The sequence below is a fragment of the Bombina bombina genome, chromosome 4, assembly GCF_027579735.1.
Source record: "Bombina bombina isolate aBomBom1 chromosome 4, aBomBom1.pri, whole genome shotgun sequence".
NCBI lineage: Eukaryota > Metazoa > Chordata > Amphibia > Anura > Bombinatoridae > Bombina > Bombina bombina.
The window spans coordinates 512,849,963-512,874,146 of NC_069502.1; the positions used below are offsets into that span (position 1 = coordinate 512,849,963).

The following is a 24,184-nucleotide window of genomic DNA, read 5'->3' on the forward strand; positions in this document are numbered from 1 at the left end:
AGAGAGAGAGTGCAAAAGAGAAAGGGAGAGAGAGGGGGGAGAGAGTGCAAAAGAGAAAGGGAGAGAGCGGGAGAGAGAGGGGGAGAGAGAGTGCAAAAGAGAGAGGGTAGAGAGAGAGCGCAAAAGAGAGGGGGGAGAGAGTGCAAAGAGAAGGGGAGAGAGAGAGAGAGCGCAAAAGAGAATGGGGATAGAGAGAGCACAAAAGAGAGGGTGGGGAGAGAGCGCAAAAGAGAGGGGAGAGAGAGCAAAAGAGAGGGGGGAGAGAGAGAGCACAAAAGAGGGGGAAGAGAGAGAGAGAGCGCAAAAGAGAGGGGGGGAGAGAGAGAGCTCACAAAAGAAAGGGGGAAGAGAGAGTGCAAAAGAGAGGGGGAGAGAGCAAAAGAGAGGGGGGAGAGAGGTAGCAAAAAGAGAGGGGAAAGAGCAAAAGAGAGGGGAGAGAGAGCAAAAGAGAGGAGGGATAGAGAGGGGATGGAGCGAGAGAGCACAAAAACATAATTTATGTAAGAACTTACCTGATAAATTCATTTCTTTCATATTAGCAAGAGTCCATGAGCTAGTGACGTATGGGATATACATTCCTACCAGGAGGGGCAAAGTTTCCCAAACCTCAAAATGCCTATAAATACACCCCTCACCACACCCACAAATCAGTTTAACGCATAGCCAAGAAGTGGGGTGATAAGACAAAAGTGCGAAAGCATAAAAAAATAAAGAATTGGAATAATTGTGCTTTATACAAAAAAATCATAACCACCACAAAAAAGGGTGGGCCTCATGGACTCTTGCTAATATGAAAGAAATGAATTTATCAGGTAAGTTCTTACATAAATTATGTTTTCTTTCATGCAATTAGCAAGAGTCCATGAGCTAGTGACGTATGGGATAATGAATACCCAAGATGTGGATCTTCCACGCAAGAGTCACTAGAGAGGGAGGGATAAAATAAAGACAGCCAATTCCGCTGAAAATAATCCACACCCAAAATAAAGTTTAAATCTTATAATGAAAAAAACTGAAATTATAAGCAGAAGAATCAAACTGAAACAGCTGCCTGAAGTACTTTTCTACCAAAAACTGCTTCAGAAGAAGAAAACGCATCAAAATGGTAGAATTTAGTAAAAGAATGCAAAGAAGACCAAGTTGCTGCTTTGCAAATATGATCAACCGAAGCTTCATTCCTAAACGCCCATGAAGTAGAAACTGACCTTTTAGAATGAGCTGTAATCCTTTGAGGCGGGGTTTTACCCGACTCGACATAAGCATGATGAATCAAAGACTTTAACCAAGACGCCAAAGAAATGGCAGAGGCCTTCTGACCTTTCCTAGAACCGGAAAAGATAACAAATAGACTAGAAGTCTTTCGGAAAGTTTTAGTAGCTTCAACATAATATTTCAAAGCTCTAACTACATCCAAAGAATGCAACGATCTTTCCTTAGAATTCTTAGGATTAGGACACAATGAAGGAACCACAATTTCTCTACTAATGTTGTAAGAATTCACAACCTTAGGTAAAAATTGAAAAGAAGTTCGCAACACCGCCTTATCCTGATGAAAAATCAGAAAAGGAGACAAGAAAGAGCAGATAATTCAGAAACTCTTCTAGCAGAAGAGATGGCCAAAAGAAACAAAACTTTCCAAGAAAGTAATTTAATGTCCAGCGAATGCATAGGTTCAAACGGAGGAGCTTGAAGAGCCCCCAGAACCAAATTCAAACTCCAAGGAGGAGAAATTGACTTAATAACAGGTTTTATACGAACCAAAGCTTGTACAAAACAATGAATATCAGGAAGACTAGCAATCTTTCTGTGAAAAAGAACAGAAAGAGCAGAGATTTGTCCTTTCAAGGAACTTGCAGACAAACCTTTATCCAAACCATCCTGAAGAAACTGTAAAATTCTAGGAATTCTAAAAGAATGCCAAGAAAAATGATGAGAAAGACACCAAGAAATGTAAATCTTCCAGACTCGATAATATATCTTCCTAGATACAGATTTACGAGCCTGTAACATAGTATTAATCACAGAGTCAGAGAAACCTCTATGTCTGAGAATCAAGCGTTCAATCTCCATACCTTCAAATTTAAGGATTTGAGATCCTGATGGAAAAAAGGACCTTGCGATAGGTCTGGTCTTAACGAAAGAGTCCACGGTTGGCAAAGAGGCCATCCGGACAAGATCCGCATACCAAAACCTGTGAGGCCATGCTGGAGCCACCAGCAGAACAAACGAGCACTCCTTTAGAATCTTGGAAATTACTCTTGGAAGAAGAACTAGAGGCGGAAAGATATAGGCAGGATGATACTTCCAAGGAATTGACAATGCATCCACTGCCTCCGCCTGAGGATCCCTGGATCTGGACAGATACCTGGGAAGTTTCTTGTTTAGATGAGAAGCCATCAGATCTATTTCTGGAAGTCCCCACATTTGAACAATCTGAAGAAATACCTCTGGGTGAAGAGACCATTCGCCCGGATGTAACGTTTGGCGACTGAGATAATCCGCTTCCCAATTGTCTATACCTGGGATATGAACCGCAGAAATTAGACAGGAGCTGGATTCCGCCCATACCAGTATTCGAGATACTTCTTTCATAGCCAGAGGACTGTGAGTCCCTCCTTGATGATTGACATATGCCACAGTTGTGACATTGTCCGTCTGAAAACAAATGAACGACTCTCTCTTTAGAAGAGGCCATGACTGAAGAGCTCTGAAAATTGCACAGAGTTCCAAAATATTGATCGGTAATCTCACCTCCTGAGATTCCCAAACCCCTTGTGCTGTCAGAGACCCCCAGACAGCTCCCCAACCTGTCAGACTTGCATCTGTTGAAATCACAGTCCAGGTTGGAAGAACAAAAGAAGCCCCCTGAACTAAACGATGGTGGTCTGTCCACCACGTCAGAGAGTGTCGTACAATCGGTTTTAAAGATATTAATTGAGATATCTTTGTATAATCCCTGCACCACTGGTTCAGCATACAAAGCTGAAGAGGTCGCATGTGAAAACGAGCAAAGGGGATCGCGTCCAATGCAGCAGTCATAAGACCTAGAATTTCCATGCATAAGGCTACCGAAGGGAATGATTGAGACTGAAGGTTTCGACAAGCTGAAACCAATTTTAGACGTCTCTTGTCTGTCAGAGACAGAGTCATGGACACTGAATCTATCTGGATACCTAAAAAGGTTACCCTTGTCTGAGGAATCAATGAACTTTTTGGTAAATTGATCCTCCAACCATGATCTTGAAGAAACAACACAAGTCGATTCGTATGAGATTCTGCTAAATGTGAAGACTGAGCAAGTACCAAGATATCGTCCAAATAAGGAAATACCACAATACCCTGTTCTCTGATTACAGACAGAAGGGCACCGAGAAACTTTGTAAAAATCCTTGGAGCTGTTGCTAGGCAGAGCCACAAACTGGTAATGCTTGTCTAGGAAAGAGAATCTCAGAAACTGATAGTGATCTGGATGAATCGGAATATGCAGATATGCATCCTGTAAATCTATTGTGGACATATAATGCCCTTGCTGAACAAAAGGCAGAATAGTCCTTATAGTTACCATTTTGAATGTTGGTATTCTTACAAAACGATTCAATATTTTTAGATCCAGAACTGGTCTGAAGGAATTCTCCTTCTTTGGTACAATGAAGAGATTTGAGTAAAACCCCAGCCCCTGTTCTGGAACTGGCATAATTACTCCAGCCAACTCTAGATCTGAAACACATTTCAGAAATGCTTGAGCCTTCACTGGATTTACTGGGACACGGGAAAGAAAAAATCTTCTTGCAGGAGGCCTTATCTTGAAGCCTAGTCTGTACCCTTCTGAAACAATGTTCTGAATCCAAAGATTGTGAATCGAATTGATCCAAATTTCTTTGAAAAATCGTAATCTGCCCCCTACCAGCTGGGCTGGAATGAGGGCCGCACCTTCATGTTGACTTGGGAGCTGGCTTTGGCTTTCTAAAAGGCTTGGATTTATTCCAGGCTGGAGATGGTTTCCAAACTGATACCGCTCCTGTAGGGGAAGGATCAGGCTTTTGTTCCTTATTGTGACGAAAGGAACGAAAACGATTATTAGACCTAAATTTACCTTTAGATTTTTTATCCTGTGGTAAAAAAGTTCCTTTCCCCCCAGTAACAGTTGAAATAATAGAATCCAACTGTGAACCAAATAATTTATTACCCTGGAAAGAAAGGGAAAGCAAAGTTGACTTAGAAGACATATCAGCATTCCAAGTTTTAAGCCATAAAGCTCTTCTAGCTAAAATAGCTAGAGACATATACCTGACATCAACCCTAATGATATCAAAGATGGCATCACAAATAAAATTATTAGCATGTTGAAGAAGATTAACAATGCTATGAGAATTATGATCTGTTACTAGTTGCGCTAAAGCTTCTAACCAAAAAGTTGAAGCTGCAGCAACATCCGCTAAAGATATAGCAGGTCTAAGAAGATTACCTGAACATAAGTAAGCTTTTCTTAGAAAGGATTCAATCTTCCTATCTAAAGGATCCTTAAAGGAAGTACTATCTGCCGTAGGAATAGTAGTACGTTTAGCAAGAGTAGAGAGAGCCCCATCAACTTTAGGGATTTTGTCCCAAAACTCTAATCTGTCAGATGGCACAGGATATAATTGCTTAAAACGTTTAGAAGGAGTAAATGAATTACCCAAATTATTCCATTCCCTGGAAATTACTTCAGAAATAGCGTCAGGGACAGGCAAGACTTCTGGAATAACTACAGGAGATTTAAAAACCTTATTTAAACGTTTAGATTTAGTATCAAGAGGACCAGAATCCTCTATTTCTAATGCAATCAAAACTTATTTAAGTAAAGAACGAATAAATTCCATTTTGAATAAATATGAAGATTTATCAGCATCGACCTCTGAAACAGAATCCTCTGAACCAGAGGAAACATAATCAGAATGATGATGTTCATTTAAAAATTCATCTGAAAAATGAGAAGTTTTAAAAAACCTTTTACGTTTACTAGAAGGAGGAATAACAGACATAGCCTTCTTAATGGATTTAGAAACAAAATCTCTTATGTTAACAGGAACACTCTGAGTATTAGATGTTGATGGAACAGCAACAGGTAATGTAACATTACTAAAGGAAATATTATCTGCATTAACAAGTTTGTCATGACATTCATTACAAACAACAGCTGGAGGAACAGATACCACAAGTTTACAGCAAATACACTTAACTTTGGTAGGTCCAGCATCAGGCAGCGATTTTCCAGAAGTATCTTCTGATTCAGGGTCAATCTGAGACATCTTGCAATATGTAATAGAAAAAACAACATATAAAGCAAAATTGATCAAATTCCTTAAATGACAGTTTCAGGAATGGGAAAAAATGCCAGTGAACAAGCTTCTAGCAACCAGAAGCAAATAAACAATGAGACTTAAATAATGAGGAGACAATAATGACACCCATATTTTTTAGCGCCAAAAAAAGACGCCTACATTATTTGGCGCCTAAATGCTTTTAGCGCCAAAAATGACGCCACATCCGGTAACGCCGACATTTTTGGTGCAAAAACGTCAAAAAATGACGCAACTTCCGGTGACAAGTATGACGCCGGAAATAACAAAGAAAATTTGTTGCGCCAAGAATGACGCAATAAAATGAAGCATTTTCAGCCCCCGCGAGCCTAACAGCCCACAGGGAAAAAGTCAAATTTTAAGGTAAGAAAAAAATGATTATTCAAATGCATTATCCCAAATAATGAAACTGACTGTCTGAAATAAGGAATATTGAACATCCTGAATCAAGGCAAATAAATGTTTAAACACAAATATTTAGAACTTTATATAAAAGTGCCCAACCATAGCTTAGAGTGTCACAAAAAATAAGACTTAGTTACCCCAGGACAGTCATCTACATGTAGTAGAAAGCCAAACCAGTACTGAAACGAGAATCAGTAGAGGTAATGGTATATATAAGAGTATATCGTCGATCTGAAAAGGGAGGTAAGAGATGAATCTCTACGACCGATAACAGAGAACCTATGAAATAGACCCCGTAGAAGGAGATCATTGGATTCAAATAGGCAATACTCTCTTCACATCCCTCTGACATTCACTGCACGCTTAGAGGAAAACCGGGCTCCAACCTGTTGCAGAGCGCATATCAACGTAGAATCTAGCACAAACTTACTTCACCACCTCCACAGGAGGCAAAGTTTGTAAAACTGATTTGTGGGTGTGGTGAGGGGTGTATTTATAGGCATTTTGAGGTTTGGGAAACTTTGCCCCTCCTGGTAGGAATGTATATCCCATACGTCACTAGCTCATGGACTCTTGCTAATTACATGAAAGAAAGAGGGGGGGGAGAGAGCAAAAGAGAGGGGGGGGGAGAGAGCAAAAGAGAGGGGGAGGGAGAGAGCGCAAGGGGTGGGACCGCTGCACTGTAAAAAATGGCCTGTGTGAACGGTCTTTAGGACTAGTAGATAATAAACAGTCACAGTCATGTGATCAGGGGGCTGGAAGTAGGTTCCTAGATACAAGGTAAAAAGTATATTAATATAACTGTTGGTTTTGCAAAACTGGGGAATGGGTAATAAAGGGATTATCTATCTTTTAAAACAAAAACAGTTCTATGGTAGACTGTCCCTTTAAGTCAAAATTACATGTGATGTAGAAACATATATAAAATACATAATAGTACATACAAAATTATTGACCTCATTTTTTGTCCCTGTAGACATTGAATTGGGACCTTGATCGAAGCATATAACAAAGTGCAGGGATTATATAAACGTATAGTCCTATTATGGACTTTTTGTTAGTCAAAATGCAAGCCTAACAAAGCAAAAATAGAATTGTATAAACAGAACAATGTGACGTTTAACAGAATAAAGGCCAGATCTAGACAAACAGTTAAAATTCTAGTATATTATCAGCACCTGGTAAGTAAAGCCTTCTTTATAAGGAGTAGCAGTGTCTTAAAAAAAAAGAGAAAAAATGATCAAGGTGAGTGATATGTAATATTTTGTGAATTAGGGGTGAAAATAATGTGACAGAATTTTCTGTTGTGATAGTATGGCCATCTAGTGGCAGTCTATTTAAATTGTTAGACTGGAAGATAAGAAATAATAGTTTCTGAGAAAAATTATGTTAAAATGCCAGAAGAGACTATTCTAAAGGGGATCTATAAATGGACTATTTCCAGTATATTTAAAGGGACATAAAACAAGTTGGGATAGAGACAAAATAATATAATATGTACTTTAATTAATTTACCTGCAAATGTATACTGCTGTGCCTCACCATTAACCCTTTCTTTTTAGTATCTAAATTGTAAAGCTCTAACTCCCCCACACATTTCCTTTTATGACTCACTGTATCTATGTTTATTGTTCTTTTGTTAAAATGCAAAAGTGAATAGGGATTATCTGCTGGAGCATGCCTAGAATCTGTGAACTCAGTTGAAATACAATGCCTGTGTCTAAACACTGATAAGAGGGGTGGAGTTAGCTGCTTCAGGCATTTAGATTTGTAATTCATATTGCTTATTTTTGAAAATTATTTTAAAATACTTGCCAGCAATTTTTAAACATTTTTTTTTTTTTTATGCAAACTATTTTAAATTAATTAGCCCTTTTAGGATATGCACAGATCTCGGCCTGTTTATGGCACTTTAAGCAAATAGTAGCAAGATATACATGATGAGGAGTATTCTGACCCCCTCACGGCCTAAAGGACCAAAACTTGAGTTAAATATATAAGCCACTTCAGCTATCAATTGTATCATAAAGTTCAGGAGAACAGTGAGTCCTATTAAATTATCTTTAGAGGTTAATTTATATGTTGACAGGAAAACATATTAATAATGGATTCATATTTCTCCCAATGCCCCTATGTAAAATCTAAGATTGATGACCAAGAAAACGGCAAGCTATAGCATTAGAAAAAACAGCTACAATATCTTTCAGAAAACATTTCTTAATATATAACTTGAATAATGTCTATGTAAAAAAATATTAAATTTAAGTAATCCAGTTTCTAAATTACTTTTCTAGATTCCTATATATTGACAAATGTATGCAATAATATAATCAGATATCCCTTAATAAATCTAAACAGAATTCTAAATTGCATTCTAAGATAGAACTGTGTTGTCAATTAATACTGAACAATACCTGGTACAACAGATATAAAACCTGTTTCAAATGATAACTGTGGTAGGATATGAGGAGTACAACCTGCAGAAAAAAATAAAACCACAAACAAAAGAACAATCAGGAAACTGAGTTAGTTTGCGTTCCTATACATAGATGTAAACAGTAATATATACTGTAGAGCATAATAATAAGTGAGTATAGATCAACCCCCTACTCCTGGAATCTCATGCACCTCGTAAATGTAAACACAAATCAAATAAGACTCAAAAGGTATGAGAAGGTATCAATGTTGCCCTTATTTTGATTTCTGCATTAAACGTCAGCAACCCATGATGTGGGTAGGGAGAGTTTTATGTTTGCTTCACATGAGGACAAGTTAAGAAAAATCAGGTCCCATTTAGAAGCAGCACTGCTGTTTGTGTCAATAATCTGCTTATTGTAAAAAGTGAGAGTCCTCTCCAGGCATATACCAAGGCATTTTCTGAGAAGTACCCAGCTGCCCGGTAGGTTCTTGGGTCTATAGTGTCAGAGCAAGAGGTGTGTAGGCCTCCTGATCCATAGGCTTATTGGCTTGGATGGGTATGTGATTCAGATTTAAGTATCTGGGTTGACGTGTTATGCTGTATTCCTCGTGGTAAAGTTAAGATCTTATACTGTGAACAGCATGAAGGGCCACAGCAGCAGAAGTCTTTGCTCATGTTTATAGCATTGCTAGGTAAATGCTTGGTATCTGACGACTCGGTAAATACATCAGGCTCCATGTGTTCTGCATTATAGAGACTTAGCATATATTCTGATGGCGCTTTTACAATTAGAGAATGCATGAGTTTTTCCAATTTTGTAAAATTTTGATCAAGTCGCTGTGATAAGCTCTCACCCCAGGCATTTGCCATTTCTAATGCTATCTATGAAGAATCTAAGGCTTTTGAAGTAAATCTGTAGTAGTATAAGGTCCTGTAATGTTTATTTAATGCTAATTAACGCGTAGTACCGGGGGGGAGTCACTGCCTTTGTAGTAAGCTGCCACTTAGGCCTTTATCGTCTGATCCTTAACCCCAAATTCATGCATACAGCAAATAAAGCTATAATTGGAGCCACACAATGTGAATTTTGAAATATTGAATAAATCTAATGTTGATGCTTTAGATTACCCTTTATAATAGGTGGATTATTAACTGTTCGTTAGGAGCATGCGCCCACCTCCAAATTCTAGTCTATTTTTGTAATTTATCAATCTTTGTAGTTAAATTGCTCAGCTGCATAGAAATAAATTGTGGTTTATTCATTAATTCATTCTGATGTTGTACCATTAAGAGATGTAATTGAATAAGATTTAATATTTTGTTTGCTGCCGGTATTATTTTCTAATCCGTTCCACTCCCTTTCATATTATTTTGGTAGGAGCAAGAAAAAATAAGCAATTGTATAATTAATTTTGCCTGCTGTTATATTGTGTTAGCAGAAATGATTGCTTTATATTATAAGCATGATCTTAGTCCACAAACATTATCCATATATTAAAGAGAAACATAAATCAATTTACCTCTGTGCCAGAGGAAAAAATGAAAATCTGACAATAATATTTGGCCATCCATCCAATACCGAACCATGGGATGCTTATATGATAGTGTTCAATCCTATTATGGAATAGCGATGCTCTTTATTTGGCCAGCTTCTTATTCGAATGCTGAAGTTAGATCCTTATTTGACCAGCTTCATTTTGAAGTTAGCTTTCTTTTCACAGTGTCTTATTCAGGTTTTGTTTCTTATTCATCCAGCTTCTTTTTCATGAAAGAAATTATTTACTAAACAGGATTCTGCTAAGTTGATATAATTAGAATGATATAAACAGAATATGCCTCATAGGGTAGACCAGCTGGACACAGGTAGAAACAGAGTAGCAGATATAGGTCCTACACACATGCAGGAGAGCACTCCACAGTGCACAACAGGCAACCTGGATTCTCTGAGTCGCCTGGCAGATTCACTTCCAGCACAGGAACGTGGTACACCTTGGATGGAGACAAAAAAAGCCTTTGGATACCAGAGGGGACGAACCCACTAACTTCAGTATTCAGGATATGCAGGCAGGGCACCATCCACTCGCAGGAGAGAAAGGAAGTAGCAGAAGTTTAATAAAATCTGTTTATTAAAACAATATAGCAACGTGTTTCTCTGTGTCCCAGCACAGTTTTATCAGGCTATAATCCTGTACAAACTCTGCTGCTTATTTGAAAAAACCTACTAACCAATCTTAAGTTGAAGGCAATGAAAGTCAATGCCCACAATTACAAACAAAAAAATGATTGAGCCAAGGTGGTTTTTAATGGAGTAAAAGCTTGGTTCTTTATTCAGAATTTCCCATTGAAATGCATGGAAGTTAGGGTGCCATGTTTGGTGCCATATTTTATGATCAATATAATTTTGGCTTAGTCTAGATGGAACTTTTTCCTATAGAGGGGATACCTAATTAGTAGAATACAAGCCAAATCTGGTTGAGCCAAGATAGTTTTATGTAGGAAAACTTGGTTCCTTATTCACAATTTTCCATTGAAATGCATGCATGCTAGGGTGCCAAATGTAGTGCCATATTGTATGATTAATATAATTTGGCTCAGTGTAAATGTAATCTTTTCCTGTAGAGGGATACCCAATTAATTGGAAACAAGCCAAATCTGGGTGAACCAAATTGGTTTTCATAGAGGAAATGCTTGGTTTCTTATTCAGAATTACCCATTGAAATGCAAAGTAGTTGGGGTTTTGGTGACATATTTTATGATCAACATAATTTGGCTGAGGCTAGATTGAACTTTTTCTTATAAAGGGATGCCCAATTAGTAGAAAACAAACCGAATTTGGGTGAGCCAAGCCTTGTACGTCCTTGGTCATTAAGGGGTTAATATAATTTTGTTTAGGATAGATTGAAATTTTTCCATTAGCAAGATTACCAATTAGTAGAAAACAAGCAAAATTTGGGTGATCCAAGATGGTTTTCATCAAGGAAATGCTTGTTTCCTTATATAGAAATCCCCATTAAAATTCATAGTCATTAGGGTGCCAAGTTTGGTGACATATTTTATTATAAATGTAATTTAGCTCAGGCTAGATTGAACATTTTTATATAGAAGGATGCCCAATTTAGTTAAAAAAACAAGCCAAATTTGAGTGAGGATATGTTCGGTTCTTTCTTCATAATTTCCAATTGAAATACATGGATGTTAGGGTGCCATGTTTGGTGCCATATTGTATTATCTATACAGTGGTGTATTTAGGTTTTGTGCTGCCCCCTACACCACCCCACACACACATAGACACATACACACACATGCTCACAGCCGTGCACACACAGATACCAACATCTATCGCTGCAATATATATAAAAAAAATTTAAAAAAACTAGGATTTCTAGAAAGAATGCTTCCTCAAGCACAATACTAAGTGCTGAAAGCCAACAGAACTGAAGTCTATATCTATCTTGGTAAAAAAAATGTTTAGAGATACCTCTAAACTGTAAGTTTCAAAGGTAGTCTCTTATTATAGTCCCCTAGAATGTAAGCTATTTGGGCAAAATCTCCTATAATATACCTGTATAATACTTTTAAAATAACTTTAAGCCTCTATAGCCACACAAATGTGCTGCCCCCTCCCAATCTGCAGCCATAGGCAAGTGCCTTGTCTTCTGAGGCTGAAATACACCCCTGGATCAATATCATTTGGCTCAAATTACATTGACCTTTAAGTATAAAACAAGCCAAATTTGTGTGAGCCAAAATGGTTTTCTTAGAGGAAATGTTTGGCCCCTTATTTAGAATTTCACATTGAAATGCCTGGATGTTAGGGCTCTAGGTTTGGTGCCATATTTTATGATCAATATAATTTGGCTCAGGTTAGATTTAACTTTTTTCTAAAGAGGGATGCCCAGTTAGTATAAAGCAAGCCACATTTGGGTGAGCCAAGATAGTTTCATAGAGGAAAAGCTTGGTTCGTTATGCAGATTTTGCCATTGCAGTGCATTGATATTAGGGTGCCAGGTTTGGTGCCAAATTTCATGATTTAATATATCAACTTTGCAGATTGTTGTTTAGTAAATAATCACTTTCATGAAAAAGAAGCTGGATGTACAAGATTCCAACCTGAAGACACTGAGTGAATAGGAAGCTAACTTCAACCTTTGAATAAGAAGCTGGCTGAATAAGGAGCTAACTACAGGATTCGAATAAGAAGGTGGCCGAATAAGGAGTTAACTTCAGCATCATTATGGAATAGCAGTAATGTACCCCACATCAACCCGGCCTTGGACCCCAGAGATCGTCTTCCTGGGGAATTTCACAGTGGAGACAGCTACTAAGCGAACCCCAGCTTCTAGGGACTGCATCCTTTTGCAGGCTGATGTAAGCCTTCCAGTGATTCCAGGGCTGGTGTGCAGAGGGCCTTAAAAACTACAGAAGCAGACAGGGGTTCCCTTGTCTTTCTTCAACCCTTCCAAAACTGTGAGGAGGATCCAGGAGGCGAAACTGCAAGGGTCCAATAACTGGGGCAAAGCAGGACTGTTAGTGCGCCTTACACACGCTGACACTTAAGTGTGCCTTGAGAAACCCCTCCCAACCAGAAATCTCCCCCAAAATATACAACGCCTATATACTTCTTTATTACAATAGTTTAGTGTGTGTGTGTGTATATATATGTATGTGTATATATATATATATATATATATATATATATATATATATATTCTACACACAAGCATACTGCAGTGCATTGTGCTCAATAAGGGGGATTATTTTTTATGACTATATTAAACTAACTATCTTGTGTAAAAAAAAAAAAAAAAATAGTATTACATTGTACTTTCAAAGAATTACCTATTCAGCATTGGTATGCATGTACTTCAAACGAAACCTTTTCTTCTGACTAAATTTCAGATTTTTTTAATTACATTTTTTTAAATCTTTCTATCTTTCTTTCTTTAGGATTCCCTGGTGACATAAATCCAGTGACAAAAGAGAAAGGAGGGCCCAGAGGACCTGAGCCCACTCGCTATGGAGACTGGGAGCGGAAAGGACGCTGTATAGACTTTTAGCACATTGTACAGATAAATTCATATATACTGTTGGTGTATTTAATGGAAGGATGTAATTTGAGCCAACACTCGGAGCTAAATAAAGATGTCATTTATATGAGCTATTTGAATACAAAGGAATGTGTACTTATTTGCATTGAATCAATAAAATGCACCTACAATGTACAAAAATAACATGGATAATATTTTAGAATGTATTCCAAACAATAATAAAGAATGTACTTAACTGCTTTGAGGGGAAAAATGTGTGTATGTATATATGTGTATGTATATAGTGTGTGTGTGTATGTGTATATATATATATATGTATGTATATGTATATATATATATATATATATGTATGTATGTATATGTATGTATATATATATATATATATATATATATATATATTATATATATATATATATATATATATATATATATATGTGTGTGTGTGTGTATTAGGGCTGCACAATTAATCACGGATGAGGTTTTAAAACCGCAAGAGTACGCAATTAAAAAATAATAATCTTCAGATGAGTCTGTACTGCATTGATTTGTATGTGATTTATTGCAAACCAGCTCCATCTAGTGGTTGCTTTTAGCACACATTTGTAAAATGGCTGTTTTACTTTTACTTTCTGTTTGTGATCTCAGTAGCAGCTGATCAATCTATAGAAGTCTAAAAGCAGAGCCCTTGCAGGAGATGTGAAGAGGAAGTAAAGCCACTTACTTATATTTCCCCCTAGGGACGTCTACAGTCTGACACTTAGGGTATGTAATCATGGAACCTCCCACACATTCTCCTGCTCTCTGAGAAATGGCTCAAATACATAGCAGATGCAGTTAACCCCATGGCCCCAAAAAGACTAAAACTGCAGTCCCCTCTGCTAGCTAGCTGCTGGGTTAACTGCATCTACAATGTATTTGATATCAGCAAGGCACAGCATTTCTGAAAGGAGCAGCACCCCACTCCTACTGCTATATGCCTGTTTTGGATTCCTGGACAGGAGCAGGGCTCATTTTCAGTCAAGATAAAATGTTTAAAAAAATAAGAAAAAAAGAATTTTTTATATATATATATATATATATATATATATATATATATATATATATATATATACACGTGTGTGTGTAACTGTGTATGTGATTGTGTGTGTTTATATATATATATATATATATATATATGTATGTATATATATATATATATATATATATATTATTTTTATGCTCCCCATAGTGTATTGGATATTGAGAAACATGTACATTAAGATTCTGTAGTGTTAAACATTATATTGAAAAATTAAGGTGTTATAGTAATTTTTAAGAAAATCGCTATTAAATCGCAATCACATTTAACCCCCATATCGCCCAGCCCTAGTGTGTGTGTGTATGTATATGTGTGTGTGTGTAAATATGTAATCATCCTGTGTCTAATTTGGAACTATATAATTAAAAGGGAATGTAGCACATTAAATTTATTCTGTTTCCTCGTTTTTACCATTCACAAAAATGTATGGAACTTCCACAAAGGAACTAGCATTCATTTTGTCATATAAGAATTATTGTATATCCTGTGTGGCTCAGACAAAAGAAATACATAAGCTATATGAAATCCTAGGCATATGCTACATTCATTTAAAAAGAACATTCAAGTCCAAGCGTGTTTTTGCCTAAAAACAGGGGGGAAAAATTAAGTCTACATTTGCACTATTTGAAAAGCAGATAACACAACAATGTATATGGGATTATTACAGTAAAAACTTGAAAAAGACTGATTGCCCTGTGGCTGTTGAATGAAGGCAGAATTTATGTACAACAATCATGGTAAATGAAGCACATCTATTATTTTTTAATTTATTGGAAGCTCAGACCTGACTTTAGACCCTATTCCCCTCTTTCAGTTTCACTAAAAGATTAGAATGGATGAGTGAAACGGGTTGAGAATTACCTCTTATGGCATTGTCCGTACCCTCGCGGGTAAATCTCTTAGCCATAACTGCCGTTTGGCATCGCAGGGACCTCAGCCTCCACCAAATGGGTTACCGGTATATCCGTTCATATCCTCTGCATTATATTTACTTGCATTGGATGGGCTCTCCACTGCATCAGCGTTCAGTGAGGGAAAAAGGCCTCAGCAAGCTGGTAAGTCAAGGTAAGTGGCTCAGACACCACATATAGCCCATTCACTATCACTGGTATCCGATTCCATAGATACCATATAGTTTGGGGGTTTCCAGCCCTTTCACTTGGTACTTTACCTATGTGGTTAACACCTAAAATTGAAAAATTTGGGCTCCAAATTCTCCAGTATCATTATCTACACTCCCCTTAGCAGCTCTCATGTTTCTTTCCATATTTCTTTTAATGTTTCTCTTTAAAAGAACAGTTGGTTACGCTATGCAGTTAGCGGTTCTCTTCCTTTTCATAGCGGTTTGGATGGGGGGAGCATTTACCAACTATTTGGAGAAAGTGTTTTTTTAAAAAAAAAAAAATTTAAAATACTGTTTTTACTTTTACTTCAGGCTGCTATCTGTGCATCATATTGGTGGCGCCCTTTCTCCTCATCTGCTCCGCTTTGAAAATAGCATCATTTTTCTTTAGGGCACCCTTCAGACTTTTTTTATCTAATTGCCTGGATTTTAACGCTTCCTAGCCCAGAAGGTCATGAGCACCCTCATAAGAGCTGCTAAGTTGATGGAAACCGTTCATATATATTTTTCATGTGTCTAAACATTTTGGGGCCTTAATTTCTACCTTATTTAGGTTTAATATGTGTAATTAAGGGCTGTTACTTGTATTATTTTAATTAGTACAATTGCTTTCTGTATTGTACATGTATCTGTACTTCAGTATATCAAAGTTTTGCCTGTATATACACCCTCAATTTGTTTGTCTGACCCATTAGAGGGAACCTCCAGGGATTTTAACAACTGCTGCTTATTTTCCCTTTTAGGTTTGCAAGACTGTTCCAGTGGACCAGATTAATCAACTATTTGTTAACTGTGTCCCACGTTTCCATGCTATAATTCTTAGTTTGCCTGGCAGACACCTACCGCCCATGCCTGTCTATATAACTAAAGGAAATAACACTGATTTTTCACCTGAGTTTAAAAATACCTTACAAACAGACTATGACAAAGCTGTTAGTGGCTATTCCCAGACCAAGGAAACGCAAAAATAAATCTGGAAGTTTGCCTCATCCTCTTTGTCACTCTCAGGAAAATGAGCATTTAGGTCTGTTACCACCTAGTTTACAGTCCTCTGACTCTGAGGAGTCCTTTTCTGAATCTTCTACGGGGGAAATCTCAGATGACCCTGAACCAGTAATTTAAAAAGAGCCTTTATTCCACTTTCAGATTAAGAGCAGATCATATCAGTTTCCTTCTACAGGGAGTTCTGAACACCCTAGAAATGTTTGAACAGAATCCGGAAATATCAAAATCTGTAAATAAGTTAAATCAGGTTTTCAAAACTCCCCAGGTGCTTAAAGCTCCAGACTGGGTGACGGACTACATTGCTAAGGAATGGAAGAAATCTTGCATTCCTTTTACTCCTAACAGATTCAAGAGGATGTACCTTCTTTCAGAAAATAATCTGTCTGGGAGGTGGTGCCTAAGGTGGACAGATCTATCTTCACTCTAGCAAAACTCAAACTATACCCATGGAGGATAGTTCCTCGTTTTAAAGATCCAATGGACCGAAAATCCTTTACTAAGAAAATTATTTTCCCAATTAGCTCTGCAGCATAGACCAGCTATTACAGTCACTTGTGTGACTGCTGTAGCAAACTTTTGGTGGGATTCTCTTTCTCAGATGCTTCCTGAACAGTCATCTGAAGATATTCATAACTGCATTAACCCTTTGAGTGCTAAGCACTTTCCTACCTGGGTGCTAAGCTTTTTTAAAAAAAAAATCAGATCCCCAAGACTTACACTGTTGGAAAGGTTACCTTTCCAACAGTGGGTCTTGGGGGTCTGTAGCTGCTTAGATGCCTGAGATACAGGCTTCTAAGCAGCATGCCCCCTGCTCCTATACTTAACATTGTTAAAGGGACAGTACACTTGTGATGGATACCCCGGCTACCCCGACTGGGTAGCTCCGCCAAATGGGTCCTGCTTCCTCTCTGCCGACTGCAGTTATGTAGCTGGCAAGTGACCACAGCCTGTAGCCACCCCTGATGCCTGACAGCCTAAGTACTCAGGGTCCCACCCTGTGGCAGACTCCGGCTACCCAGACTATGTAGCTCTGCCAGAGGGTCCTTCCTCTGCCTGGAACAGGCTGCTATGTAGCCCAGGAAAGTGATTTTAGTAGGAGCCCACCCAAATAACTAGACATACTAGCATTCAGGTGAAACAGGAACTGATTTTATTGAAAACACACACTCCTTTTATACAGACTGCTCATCTTGATAAGACCCTGGACAATCCCACTATTTTCTCACCATTCCCGCCCTTCCAGACAACACGGCACCTCTATAGGAGCCACAGCCCCACATAATCCCAATACCTAGGGGTGGCGGTTTCAGAGTGATCCCGGTGGAGCGGCGGCACTTCCAGGGTGTCATTTTAAAGCTCTCGGTCCCCAGATGCCACAGTCCAAAAAGCATGAGTCGTTACTGGGAACCGGAGTTACAGTCTGTTGAAGTTATGGGGTTAGGGGTGTCAAAAACCCCCGGTTCCCAAAGGAGCTCCCCTCTGATAATTGCCACAGCTCTTGTCCTCCCAAGGGGCTACCAATCCCCCAAAAGAGCGGAGCTCTGGGGCACAGGGCTGCTGGAGCGACCAGGGGTAAAGTTAGCGGGTGTCCTGCTGTCCTGTGGCTGACCGGGAGTTCCAGGAGCCCGGCCAGCCTGAGATGAGTTAGGCGGGTGTCCGTTGTGAGGCGACCGACCGGGAGTTCCAGGAGCCCGGCCAGCCTAGGAGGGTTTTCCTGGTCATACACCAGCTCTTCACAAAACAAGCAAACAAAAGCTTCCAGAGATTGTGGTTGCTCTGAGGAGCCCAAAACCACAGATAAACAACAGGGGTGAGGTTGTAGGTGGGGTTGGGGGTAGCCTTAGCTGTCTGGTATCCCTGACATCTCCCCCCCTCCAGTTCGGCAGACCCGGCTAGACCCTTAACGGGTCGGCTTTGGGCTGTCCGACGGTGGCCCTCCACTTCTCAGTTGCTGGGAGAGGTTATCCCATCTCTCCTGAGCTTGGGGCATCCTGGGGGGTTCCTGCTGGCGTTTATACCCTGTGCCCTGGGCGCAGGGATAGTCACATAATGCAAAGTCCCAAACAAGTTTGCTAAGGCCGGCTCACAAACAATTGCTGTTCCACAAGTTCAAGTGTCCTTAAGTTCCATGGCCAATCTGTCTCCCTCTGTGACACTCTGTTGAGTACTGGCTGACCCACCCACAAACAAAGCCAGTACCGGTTTCCCGGCTGTATCCCCACCCCAGACTGTAGGGGTGGGCAGGATCTCTACCCTTTTCTTGTCCCGGAGTATTTCTCACAGGGGGCAGGCCAGGGGGGTACCCGCTCATGCAGTTGGTGCCACAAGTTTAGGCACCCGAGTTTTGCCTGCCCCACCAAGGAGCAACTTCCACCAACAGCCTGGAAACCGGCAATGGCTTTGTTGGATACCTGCCCTTGCATTTGGTGCCACCAGTTTGGGCACCCGAGTCTTGCCTGCCCCCTGTAAGAAATACTCCGGGACAAGAAAAGGGTAGAGATCCTGCCAAGCTACTGACGGAAGAGACAGTCTGTCTCTTCTCCCGAGAAGATCTACCACTGGGGAGGGAGGTCTGCAACCTCCGCTCCATGGGAAAATGCTCTGCTGCTGGGGAGAAAGACCGACTGTCTCCTTTCCCAGGAATGGGTTCTGCTTACGGGGAGGGAGGACGACTACCTCCGTTCCCAGGGGATGGCTCTGCTGCTGGGGAGAGAGACTGACTGTCTCCCTGCTCCTGGCTCTGCTGCTGGGGAGAGAGACCGACTGTCTCCTCTCCCAGGAAGGGGTTCTGCGTAAGGGGAGGGAGGACGACTACCTCCGCTCCCAGGGGATGGCTCTGCTGCTGGGGAGAGAGACTGACTGTCTCCTCTCCCTGCTCCTGGCTCTGCTGCTGGGGAGAGAGACCAACTGTCTCCTCTCCCAGGAAGGGGTTCTGCTTACGGGGAGGGAGGAAGACTACCTCCGCTCCCAGGGGATGGCTTTGCCACTGGGGAGAGAGACAGACTGTCTTCTCTCCCTGCTCCTGGGACTGCCGCTGGGGAGAGAGACCGACTGTCTCCTCTCCCAAGAAGGGGTTCTGCGCAAGGGGAGGGAGGATGACTGTCTCCTCTCCCGGGAAGGGGTTCTGCCACTGGGGAGAGTTATCGACATCTGTCTCTCCCTGCTTTACCAGAGCTGCTGCAGGGGCTGGGCAGAGGCCGGCGGCTGTCTGCCCTGTTGCCAGCGCTTCTGCTAGGGTGGCCACCGGGTCCATTGACCATAAACTCGGAGCCAGACTGCTGATCGGGATCCAGCAGCCATGGTTCCCTTTTTCTTTTTTGCCACTCCTCCACGGTCGAGCCCCATGAATCCCAGAGGGCTCCACCCCAGATCTGTATACCCTTGGCACGTGCTTAACGAGATCTAGCAGCCTCTTGTATTCCTTGACCAGTGCCTCTTCCTGGTCAATTATAAAATCCAGATCATCTAGTAGCCAGGATTCCTCCAAGAGATCCAGCAGATCTTTTTGGAGCCCAGAGATATCTTTCAGACCCTGGTCCGTCTCGCTCCCAAACTGTGGGCCCTCTGTCCTTTTTGTAAATAGCAATCCAGGGCCGCCAAAGCCCTCTTTGGGGGAGCCATCTTCCAGCCATGGCTGCGCTTGCATAGCGAGCCATCGGAGGGCTCGATAGCCGTCCTCCACCCACATCTCTTGCTGGATTAGTCTATGTAGAACAGATAGCCATTCCTTCTTTGGCTGTTTTCCCAGGAAAGAAGAGGGTTGAATCATTTCCAGCCTCTACAGAAAACCTATATCTGGCAACTCCTTGCTACATGAAAGGAGATGCCACCCTAAACATGTGCCATATGCGATCGCCAAAGGCCAACTCATCAGGGCTAAAAGGAATTGCACTGATGTGCAGAGGGTCAAATTCAGAGGAAGGAAGTTAATAAACGCCTATTGCAGAGAGGTTATCCACGCAGAGTTGTAAATTAGGCATATGATGAGGTTTCCAAACTACATAGATCTCATTTATTGCAAGATAAACAAAGGACCTCAGAGACACATAAAGGTGTCACCTTTGTAACTGATTTTAGTTCACAATATGAAGATGGATGTAGGATTGTAAAACATCATTTTAAAATGCTCATTGCTGACGATAGATTGGTAGGTTGCATCCAAGAAGTGTGAGATGTTCCTATCGTAGGAACTGCACATTGGGCAATATATTGTCTCCCATGGTCCTTAAAAAACCGTCATCACAGGCCAGTTCTTGGCTCACCAGTAAGGGATCCTACAGATGTGGAAGCTCCAGATGTGGAGCGTGTGAGTATTTGACCATATCTAAAACCTTTAGTTCTTCTGTTACACGGAGAACGTATGATATTAACTTCTGTCTAAATTGTATCTCTACGTATGTCGTATACTGCATTACGTGCACCCAATGCAGAAAGCAATACGTGGGACTTACGACTAGGGATGTCAGATCGAGAATGAGAGAACACCTCTCTACCATACGAGTTGGGAAGGCGAGTACACCTCTGGTGCATCATTTTGCACAAGTGCATAAGAAAGACCTTTCCTGCTTTTCCTGGCAACCAATAGATATGATTCCTTACCCTAAGAGAGGAGGGGATAGGGATTTAATTCTGGGGAAGAGGGAGATGCTGTGGATTTTTAAACTAGAGACCAGGGTCCCTTATGGACTCAACTCCGAATTTGATCTTATCAATTATTGGGAGTAATGGTTGGATGTTCTAACTGGTGGTCTCCACAGCGTCTCTCTCTTCTCCTCTCCCTCCTCTCTTCATTACCTGCGATTATATGTGATATATTGATTATATTTCACATATATACATAAATATATATATATTTTTTGCATGTATGGTTCCTAATATGCTGTTTCTTTTGACATTCTGTTAGTTATCAATAATGGCATCTTACTGTAGGTGTTCTTAGTTAGCACCTTTATTAATAATATTATTACTATTATTAATTTTGTTAGTATTGGTTCCTCAATGTTGTTCTGCTTTCTATCTTGGATGACACTATAAGGTGTTGGCTCGTAGATAGAGTCTGTCTAGATATTAATTATTTCAAGGTAGATGTAACACTTCATGCATTTGTGCAATTTTGTAAATTTATATTACAGAATAGCCTGGGGCCTGAGATTGTCATCTTTCAATATATGGATTTGGGAATGTGTAGGTGAATACTTAACTTTTGTTCCCCTCCCACCTCTGCATGTATTCTACAGTAAACGCCACTATTGTTTACTATTTAGTATGTATGTGCATATATCCATTGGCTCTAGTATATATACCTGTAGATAGTGTATTTTTAGTGTTAACTAGAATAATATCTAACGTGTTTGTTAATATTTCACAACAGTTCACTCATGTTTATTTTGCACTATTTACAATGTATCATCTTTACCATTTTTCATTAATTTGTATATATGTATTTTTATATTGTAATCACAATTTGATTGTTTAGTTCCAAGCCACCGTTGGTTACAGGCACTGATATATACAGCACCTTATGGGAGTGACTTGATTTTAACTTTCTATTAGTGACGTCACTGTAATTTGTGTGTATAAAAGGTGCACCTGGAATAGGCTCCCCTATGCTATGATTACGGCGTAAAGCTGAAACGCGTAAGCTGGCTTATCCCTAGGTGCTTGTGTGTGCGCTCTGATTTTTACACTTATTGACCATCTGTTTATTAATATTTTTTTAAATAAAGGACATTTTTTATCATTTATCCAGCCGTCCGCTTCTTGCTCTCTTTTTTGGTAAGGTATACTTAGCCTGTTGGAGCGGAACGGCACCCTGCCATTCACTTGTTTGGAACAGCTCCTGGATCGAGGGGCTGTTTGCATTCTCCAATTACAATTACAATATTGTCTACAACTTTTATTTGAACTTTCCACAGTTCTCTCTATGCTGTCAACATCGCAGTGTGCTTCACACAGTGGATTGTACTATTAACTGAATCATATGTGCTCTCATTATTCAATATCCCTTGCTGTGGATTCTTGGAATATACCTTCGTAGTGGTACATGTCGATTGGGTCGACAGCGTGTATGTGACATGCCGCCTGCCATGTGGATTGGCTTTCTGGATACAGCAACAGGAGAGGCCGGTCAGTGACGTAATTGGTGTCAGCGTGTATGTGACATGCCTCCAGACCGGAATTGGGAGCTGACGGAGTACGGCACATCAACGCAGCCTGGTTCTGCGGTAAGGCATATGGAGATGGGATACAACGTGGAACAAGCCATCCGGAGTTACATGTAAGTTACACGGACTCTCTACCTGGTGGTGAGACACCTACCTTTCGTTACTTACATGTGTGTATGAGGTATTATTATAAGTGAGTCCTCACTGAATACCCAGTCCTGATGTGAGCCGTACTTGATGGACTTGTTCCTTTCTTTGGCTCTGTATTTGTGAGTGTTACCCCTCCCTCCAACTATCAAATTGGACATACGTATATACACAGTTTTGTTCCTTGGAGCTGGGACTGTATTTGACATTTTGTGAACTCTCCCCACATTCTCTTTGTTGGTTGGAGCCATGCCATGGCTGCGCTTGCATAGCGAGCCATTGGAGGGCTCGATAGCCGTCCTCCACCCACATCTCTTGCTGGATTAGTCTATGTAGAACAGATAGCCATTCCTTCTTTGGCTGTTTTCCAAGGAAAGGCACTCTCACGGTCCGCCGAACCCGGAACCTTGTGTCATTCGTGGGGAGGACCTTTCCATTGTCTTGCTCCTGTTGAAGAGCCTCCCACCAGAGGTCCCGGCGGATCAGGTCCCTCTGTTCCAGCACATCCTGTTGTTAAATAGGACCGTCCAGCTAGGCCAGCGACTCCTGTACTCTCCTTAGAAATTCAACTTCCATAGTTACCGGCTACTTTGGCCCTTCTCCTCTGTCAGCAGGAATCGTGTGGAAGAAGCGGATCCCACCGCTGCCGGCCAATGTGACGGATACCCTGGCTATCCCGACTGGGTAGCTCCGCCAAAGGGGTCCTGCTTCCTCCCTGCCGACTGGGAGTTCCAGGAGCCTGGCCAGCCTAAGATGAGTTAGGCGGGTGTCCATTGTGAGGCAGCCAACCGGGAGTTCCAGGAGCCCGGCCAGCCTAGGAGGGTTTTCCTGGTCATACACCAGCTCTTCACAAAACAAGCAAACAAAAGCTTCCAGAAATTGTGGTTGCTCTGAGGAGCCCAAAACCACTGAGAAACAACAGGGGTGAAGTTGTAGGCAGGGGAGGGGGGGAGCCTTAGCTGTCTGGTATCCGTGACAAAATTTTTTTTTATATGAATGTATTTTCAACGACTTGTTATACCAGTTACAGAGTATAAAATGTATGAGAAATTGCATTTTTTGGTTTATTTGTGTATATGAAGTAGCTGGTTTTGTGCATTTAAACCACAGCCTATTACAATGTGTTGAGCTTCAGGTAATATCAGATCTCATTATGTTATCACTTTAATGTACACAGACTTGCTTACTTATCTTATATTTGTCTAGAAAACCAAAGCTTAATACTTAGAGAGAACAATGGAAAATTATTTTAATACTTAACTTATCATGACCCCCACTGAGAGTATAATCTCTTCTGCTAGCTGTGTTTACTTAGGCTATTCAATAGAACATACTCCAGTATAGAAACTTTCAGTATAGGTTGGGATACCACAGGCTAAATCAGCTATTTCAAATGCCAAATTATGGGTAAAGAAGCTACTTGTAAACAATTTAAAACACTCCAGCAGGTAAAATG

The 24,184-nt window shown here is 40.4% G+C and overlaps 1 protein-coding gene across 1 annotated transcript in view; it reads left to right on the forward strand.

The window, feature by feature from the left end:
- The window catches only part of SDHAF4 (succinate dehydrogenase complex assembly factor 4), a 33,711-nt gene extending 20,375 nt beyond the window's left edge, over positions 1–13,336 (forward strand). The window contains exon 3 of the mRNA XM_053710426.1: positions 13,111–13,336. Coding sequence (XP_053566401.1) covers positions 13,111–13,220 — 110 coding nt within the window. The 3' untranslated portion in view covers positions 13,221–13,336. The remainder of the gene's footprint in view (positions 1–13,110) is intronic.
- The last annotated feature ends 10,848 nt before the right edge of the window (positions 13,337–24,184 follow it).